At 34.7% G+C, this 8,091-nt stretch overlaps 1 protein-coding gene across 1 annotated transcript in view; it reads right to left on the bottom strand.

The window, feature by feature from the left end:
• Positions 1-7,719, bottom strand: part of LOC104624058 (chromosome unknown open reading frame, human C15orf41) — a gene marked incomplete at its 5' end in the record, with an annotated part of 42,840 nt that extends 35,121 nt beyond the window's left edge. The window contains 4 exons of the mRNA XM_010291321.1: positions 346-418; positions 3,382-3,442; positions 6,744-6,808; positions 7,669-7,719. Coding sequence (XP_010289623.1) covers positions 346-418; positions 3,382-3,442; positions 6,744-6,808; positions 7,669-7,719 — 250 coding nt within the window. The remainder of the gene's footprint in view (positions 1-345; positions 419-3,381; positions 3,443-6,743; positions 6,809-7,668) is intronic.
• Between the last annotated feature and the right edge of the window lie 372 nt (positions 7,720-8,091).

Below are 8,091 nucleotides of genomic sequence, written 5' to 3'. Positions count from 1 at the left end.
CCAATGTTGCAAAATTAAAAAGTAACTTAGGTTTATTTTTAAGACGTATTCTTTGTAATTACTGACTTTTAAAATAGTGTAGTGTGAGCCCCATACCCTTTATTTTACTGAAAGGGCATGTATTCTGAAAATCTAAGAGCAAAAAAAGAAAGCGTTCATTTAGCTAGTATTAAATTGTGGGTGGTCTTTTTACATATAGTTTAACTGCTGAAGATATCCAGCCTCATTAGCTCGCTTGCAATGTTTTGTTATTATTTTTATATCATAGTCAGAAGAAAAGTTGAAACAGACATATCCTACAATTAAAAAACACACAAAACAAAACCCCACAACTAAGGTACTTACGGATGGCTTGCTCTTTTTCTTGTAGAAATCTTTCTAACACAATACGAGCCATCAATGACGGGGCAAAGTCCACCTTACCTCAACAAAAATAAAAAGAGAATTTCAGGAAGTAAATGCATTTAGACACACATTTGTCAGCACTGTATCTCCTTATAGATTAAAAATAAAGAGCAAAAATAGATGAAGCAGTAACTTTTCCCAATTACTAAGTTGATCTATTTGAACCAAATGTGTAGCAGCAATCCACAGTAGCCAGTGGAAAACCAAATAAAGTAGATTACATATATTACTGGTTATTATGTTTGTACATTTTGCATTTGAACCACTCTTTGTCAAAGATGACAGTAAAATCCCTTTTGTAAGGTTACCTGCCAAGGAAAAGAAGTGCAGATCCTTTGCTGAGAATATTCACTATATGTGGCACCCGTCAAGTGATACCACATATCCTTAATATCAACATCTCAAGCAGATGTGTTGGACTTGGTCAAAATTTCTTTAGAGTTTATATTTTCCTTTTTAACAAAGCTATTCCTCCATTTCAATAGTTTTTATATGTATGGAAAATGTATGGTGTAGGTCCACCTGAAATTACAATAGCTTTTTAGATACCATTATGATACTCCTTTAGTGAATCAGAATTTTAACGATGAGACAGTAAATCTTGCTCTCACAGTGTCACAGTGAATTTTTCTTGACATGTTTTCAAGTTTAATATTACTACTACAAAAATTTTATCTTGATTTAGTAACTAGGCAAAAAAAGGTGGCTTCATTTGTGCATACATTTTTTCCAAATATGTATGTACTTGGATGCCCTTAAATTCCCCAAGTAGAGAGAAATGCTTTCTACAGAGCTGCTTATTTCCAGTAACCCACATCAGAGCTGACACATGAAAAATGGTGAAATTACTGAAGGTAGTCCAGCCTGAATAAGGACTACCTTATTAGTTCAGGTACTTGCATCTCCCTAATTTTCATATTAATCATGTGTCCATCTTTCTTTGAAATAGGGCCATCATGCTTCATGTCAGAATTTAGCATGTAAGTAAAATTCATAGTGCTTCAAATCTCACTTGAAAATATTTGTATGAAGAGAACAGTGACTAATTTTATTATTCCTATCTAACAAAAATGAGATTTATTTTAGTCCTTTTGCACCACATATACAATATGAAGAAACTGGCAAATAAAATAAAAAAAAATATTAAAAGTAGTTTCCCAAACCTTCAAAAAAACCCCCCAAAAGATAATATAGAGCTTTTCCTATTTAACAGAGCTGCCACACACTGTAATGCACCTATATTATATATTTCTCATCAATTTTTACAGTTTCCACTGATTAAATATATATTGACTCATAAAGTATTACCATTACATCAATTGTCAGCAGATGCAAGAGTATGTCATTTAAATATTAACTATCATATAAAAATGGCAGCTTGATTGTTTGGAAGCAGTAATCTGGTGCTGGTTATTGCCACATTTCCCTAATGCATTAGGCAGCAGTCACAAAACGCACTGCCTTTCTTATACACCTGCTACTACGAAATCAGAAGCAGGTAGGTTCTTTGTATATCTTCCCCTTCTCTTAGATGTAATTTTTATTTATTTCTGAACTGCAGATATCTTTGATCTGAATTGCAAAAATGCATTAGTGTAATATAAACAAAGATATGCTCACTAGAGTCAGAAATTATATGCATCATCTCTAAATCAATGCGAAAAAATATACAAAGAACAGATAACAGATACATTACTTCATGCTTGCAATATTTTTATGACAGTTCCCATGTAATATGAGTGCAACATATATCATGAATCAGGTTGTTTACCTAAATTCTTAATAAGATTGCACTTATTTATGTAAAGTACATTCTATTCTCAGGACTTTAATACTTGGCTTTTTCACAAGCAGTAAGAAGCTCCACATTACCTCTAATATGAAATAAACGCTTTATTCTATGCTGACTGTATGATCGGGATATGTGGACACTTCACAGACCATTAAAACCTTCTAGTAATCGCTCATTTGCTGGCTGCAGCAATGTACATGAGAGAGAAACCATTCCTTCTTACTAATGTAACATGTAGGACTCGCTGCTATCGCAACACTTAATGTTCATAGTGCCATATCATTTTTAATGCAAACACTCATTTTCTGCCTCCTTCTTACATTTTCTATTAAAATGCAACACAAACCAGCATACATTTCATTCTATCCCTTTAAGGGTTGCATAAGCAGCTCCAAGGAATATCAGCTGTGGTATTGTTAATATTATTGTAAATAAATATTTTAGAGTTTAAGGGGTACATATTTCATCAAATTTTTTTCTGGGAGGCTCACTGCCATTCTTTCAGACTTTTTACATCTCCTTTAAGGTAGTGCTTTAGATAGCAGTTTTTAGTGCAAATAACACCTTGCATCCCAAGGCAGATTCACATTCTAGTTAATAAACGGCATCAATAAATTTGTCAAAACTTTAATGGCAACTGTACTCAACTTTTCATACACCAGCTTTTCTAGGAATGGCTATACTGACGAATTTATTCTGCTTAATTGCTTTATACTAAGCAGTTTTCATTAGCTATCCTCTAATCTGTATGAGCAGAAATAAATGGAGTCAGGAAAATGCACTGTTTTAACCCTTTCTATTATTAAAAAAAAAGGGGTTATTAAAAATGAGGAATCAAATATAAGTAAAACTGATGCAACTCCATTTAATCAATGTGGGAATTTTTAGTAAGTTTGTGCATTACAGACCTGTGGTCTGTCTGAAATTTCCAGCAAAATACAAATTCAGAGTTTCTTACACATTTGCCTTGAAGTTAAGAGACTAATTACATTAACTGATTTATTAATAAATGGGGCTTTTTGTCTAATTATTGTAAGTACTAACAGACTGGGGAACCATTTTAAATGTCTAATGTGCCTTGAAACCATTTTTTTTAGGTTAATTACATTTCTCACTAAAGTCACTATAGATATGCCCCTTAGGTTTTACACTGCAAGATTAAAGAAAAAAGTAAAGATGATTACCTCATTGGCCAGCTCCAGTAATACAGGGGCAGCTGCATTTTTCATCACCCCATTCAGGTACCTAGAAAAGACAAAGCCAGGTAATTCTGCAGTGGCAAGAAAAGGCCAGTTTATACACGTCAGAATTCCTTGTAAATCTCTTTCATTTGGGGGAAAATACCTCAGTACAGACCATTTAATGGGAAATCTTTTAAGAAATAAGTATTTTAAACAATTACTAACTCTCCAGGGTTGTCTCCTATTCATCTGCAAGACAGATCATTCTCAGTTAAGTCACTGGTAAAACCCAAAATAAATCAAGAAATTAAAAACATTTTTGGCTTAATGAGGTACAAATAAATTATACCTCTACTACTTAAAAGATGCATCACAGACAAATAAACCTCTGTCATTCACAGTAAAGATTTTGGGTTCCACGTGACCTTCACCTATGATGGCACACTGTGTATCTTATTCAATTTACTATTATGCAAAAACCAGTAAGTTCTTAAATTTAATCCAGATCTTATCAACTGGGCAGTATTTTAAATACTAAAGGCTTACTTTAGCAAAATCAGAATCTAACAATCAAATTAATATTCTAAAGCGAAAATAAAGGAAGAAATATTTAGGATCCAATAAAAGGTGATAGAAAGCCATTATCCTAATGGCAAAGGCTTAACGTTTCTGGTTAAGGGTGTTAGACTACTATGAATACAGAGTGATGTTTCTGACCATCACATCACACACGATCAGCTTCCCCACCTCTGTTACTTTCATTGTTTGATGCTTACATTTCTATAATGCCTAAAACCTGTTCTCAGGAGTTGATGGGAAGAAGCTATATTATTGTAAGTTCCTTTGTGCTTTGCAGCAGTGTGAAAAAGAACAATAGTTACCAACATTTGAACCTGCTCATTTATCCTATCTGTATTCCTACAGCACATCATTACTGACATCATTATAAGGCCACAGCCTTTCCAGCTCTATCATTATCTGTCCATCAGAAGACACTCTTCTGCTCATTAGTTACAGACATTAAAATTCTTTATCATTTTACCTTTCTGTGGAATGGGTATAATACCTTTACATAAACCTCTTCACTGAGGATTAGAGGGCTTTTTGTTTCCAAGTTATTCTGGAGGCTTAATGAATACAGGAAATTATAAAAGCTTCTTCTGTAACCTCTTTCAATTCTACATTTAAAAAAAACCTGTAAAACAAAATGCCTCTTGTATCATTAAACATCAAAAATTTATAACAGAACAAAAAAAAGGAGAGATCATAAACAAGATACCTAGCCAGGAAGATTTACTTGAGATTAATGTTCTAAAACATGCATCTATCTGATCAAACAGCAAAGCTAGAGCTGACAATGGAGTAATTATTTTGTCCGATGTTTCTAATGCTACTGGCAATTCCATTATGGACTAACAGGCCTCACGTGTTGATGGCAATACCGTTCTGAAAAGCTTGCTGATGCTTCTCGTAATTTGCGTTCCTGTTTGCCTAAATTTAAGGCTCCTAAGCCTCAGCAGAGCAGCAGAAACTACTCGACTCAAGTGTACTTCTATTTGCTGCCAACAGGGACCACTGGAAATGACTACCTTAAAAATTTGGTAGTTTCTGACCTAGGAAAGCAATAGAGTACAATTATTTGCTTGTAAGTGGGTGGGAATAGGAAGAAGCATACCACACAGACTGGGGTTTACAGCAGTAAGATGGATGCTACAAAAGAGCAGAGGAGAAGACATGTTTGTCATGTTTAAGTTTGAAGCATTTCAAACTGGCTTCTCACTCAAGTAATCTGCCCCTGTAGCTTACAAAACATACTTCACAGTAAATCTACTAAAATAGGACTGAGATGAGTTTTTTCACTATTAACTAGAACATCTCTGATTTTAAAACATGTGCATTTTATTCAGCCATGTTAATACATCTGCAATATGAAATACCCAGAAACAGCATAAAGAATGATTTTCTCTACCAACACCATACAGCTTCATGCATAATGCATAAGCTATGTACTGCTATCATACTTCAGACAGTACAGAAGGGGACACGAGACCAAATCCTCCTACCTGATGTGAACCAAACTTAATCATACCTACAACCTTACTGACACCAATACAACTGCTGCTTTGCATAAAGCAAAATTTGGTTCCACGTTTCAGGTTTAAGTTGTTGGAACTAGTAACACAATCATCATAGAAGTGATTTAAACGATTTGTATGTGTTCTAAGACAGGGGTTACTTACACAGCGGTTACAATTAACATAGGGCACTTCACTGAAACTGTGTGAGTGAAAAGCAATTAAGAATAGTATTGTATATACATAGTTATTAACACAACAAAATTTTAAGCCAATATCCTTTCTAAACAAAAATCAACACCAGAAAAAGTGCAACGCGATCCAGTACAAAATTTACAGAACAATACAACTACTAAAAGAAGAAGATCAAGTGCCCCACATGGCACAATTCACACTAGATATTCTAAATCGGTGTCTGATATAATCGGGCTGTGCTTAGGTTTTAAATATATGACTCCGTGGAAGCATAGTTAATTGTTTACAAATGAAGGCTTTTTGTTTATTTTCCTGATTCATATGGATTAATATTAAGCATAAATATCAGACATTTATAATCACAAGTATGAACTCACTTGCCATGCAAGCTCCTCAGATATGTCAGTCTACAATGTAATATTTTAATTGGGTCTTTACCGGTTATCAGTATGCCCCAATTATGTCACTGCAACGTTTTTAGTAAAGCCTATAGAAGTAACAGACAAACTATAAGGTGTAGCAAATATAATTTATTAGCTTAAGACGCAAACAATTGTAATATATTGTAAAATGACATAAAGGTTTTCATCCTCCCTTAACAGCTATTTCTGACACTTCTGTTGCTAAAACAGGAGTGACCTAAAAATTAGTGCTTTAACTGGCAATACATGAATTTAATATGTAACTTTTTGTAATGTAACACAGATGTTGTTTTAGAAGTACAAGCGACTGTACAACAGAACAAGCTCCCTTGCTGTAATGAAGTTACCATCAATATTAGTTTTGACACAGAAATTCTGTAATTACAAACTATAGACAATATATAATAAATGTGATCACATACACTGTAAAAAATAGTTGCTTATCCTGACTTAGAGCCAAGGAAGTAAACCCTTTCTTAATTAGACTGACCAAAAGCTGAAAGACTTTTGCATTTTCACTGAAAAACATTTTTAGGTGAACCATTCTGTATTCCTCAGCCCAAATTTTTTATTTACTTTTATAGAAAACTAGCTTCATAAGCTAATTAACTCATAATTGCCATAACAATTAGTAGTTATTATGATACTCTGACCTGTGGTAAGGAGGTCATACCTTTGATAGTAAGTTTCAATAGCTTCAGCAGTGTGATGCTTGGCATGTGTTCTTTTGATTTGTTTCTAGAAAAATGAAAAAACGAAGAGTCTTACAAAGGTGTCATAGATCAAAACACAGAAATCATGACTGCCCAAACACATATTCCTTGGCTACACTTTGATATATAAACTGAACTATGTTTTTAGATTCTGTACAGAAATGACATTCAATCTACCTATTGAATTGAACGTCTTCAGACTGTACTGCAATGTACCATATATGTAAAAGCCAATAAGGTCACAATAATTGAATCTAAATAAGTTTACTGAAGGCTGCAGAGGGCAAAAAAACCCTTGTTCTCTCTTTCAACCTTTGTATTAATTTTCCCTCAATTCAATTCCATCTAAGTCTGGTGCACTCTAGTTTTACAATTCAATTGGCATTTTTAACCAGGAAGAACATTGCTTAAAAACAACTTATTTGAAAAACTACAAAAAGTAATTCCATAGAGACTTGCCACTTGACTGACACCTGTCATCTCATGATAAATGACTCCATTTTCTCCCTCTCTTGCCTTCTGCCACTCCGGCAATGGTCATTTATCATCATCTCTGTCAGCAATGGAAAGCAGCACTGACAGTGCAAGTCAGCAAACATTTAGCACATGGAACCACGCAACACAGGGAAATTATTATTGTCAGAATAATAATGGTTTAGCATAATTTATTACAGGTCCACCAAATAAGCAAAGGCTAGATGTTATTAGACAGATGGATGGGTAGGCTTGGCAGCCATCCACTGAGACTCAGGCGGTGCTTGATGTGGAAAAGGGAACATCCTCCAAACCAATCAGAAAGCTGGCAGTTCAATTACAAAGAAATAAAGGGACATTCATCATTCAATTAGGCACCTGTCAACCCTCACAAAGGAGAAAACTTCTAACCTGGTACTCCTGGGAGAAGATGCTCAGCAGAGTGGACTGCGATTGACTGGAACAAATAAAAGAAGGACAAAGTTAATTACTGGAGTGCACTGCAAAGAAACAAAAGAGAAGGGAGCTTCAAAGGTAGGCCTGCTGCCCTGTAATCTAACAGAACATGAAAACAAGTGTGGAAAAGTTGTTCCAGATGAACACCTCAGACAAAGGCTTCCTGCTGCTAGGTCAAGGAGAGAGCGTACGAGGGAGGGGAGGAAAATATAGCAAGAGTTTCAAAGCAAACGAGCATATTGTTTGGGTGATTCCTTTTTCAGCTTCAGAACCCACAAAGTCCTATCAGGAGCAGGTAGCCGAGTTAAAAGGGAACAGGCAAAACAAAGCAAAATTTCCATTAATAATTGATGGAGTTAAATTCCATCAGCAGTTGGG

This window comes from Phaethon lepturus, unplaced genomic scaffold (genome assembly GCF_000687285.1).
Source record: "Phaethon lepturus isolate BGI_N335 unplaced genomic scaffold, ASM68728v1 scaffold18237, whole genome shotgun sequence".
Classification (NCBI taxonomy): Eukaryota; Metazoa; Chordata; class Aves; order Phaethontiformes; family Phaethontidae; genus Phaethon; species Phaethon lepturus.
The sequence above is the reverse complement of the archived record's forward strand: the minus strand, read 5'-3'. Positions and strand labels throughout refer to the sequence as shown.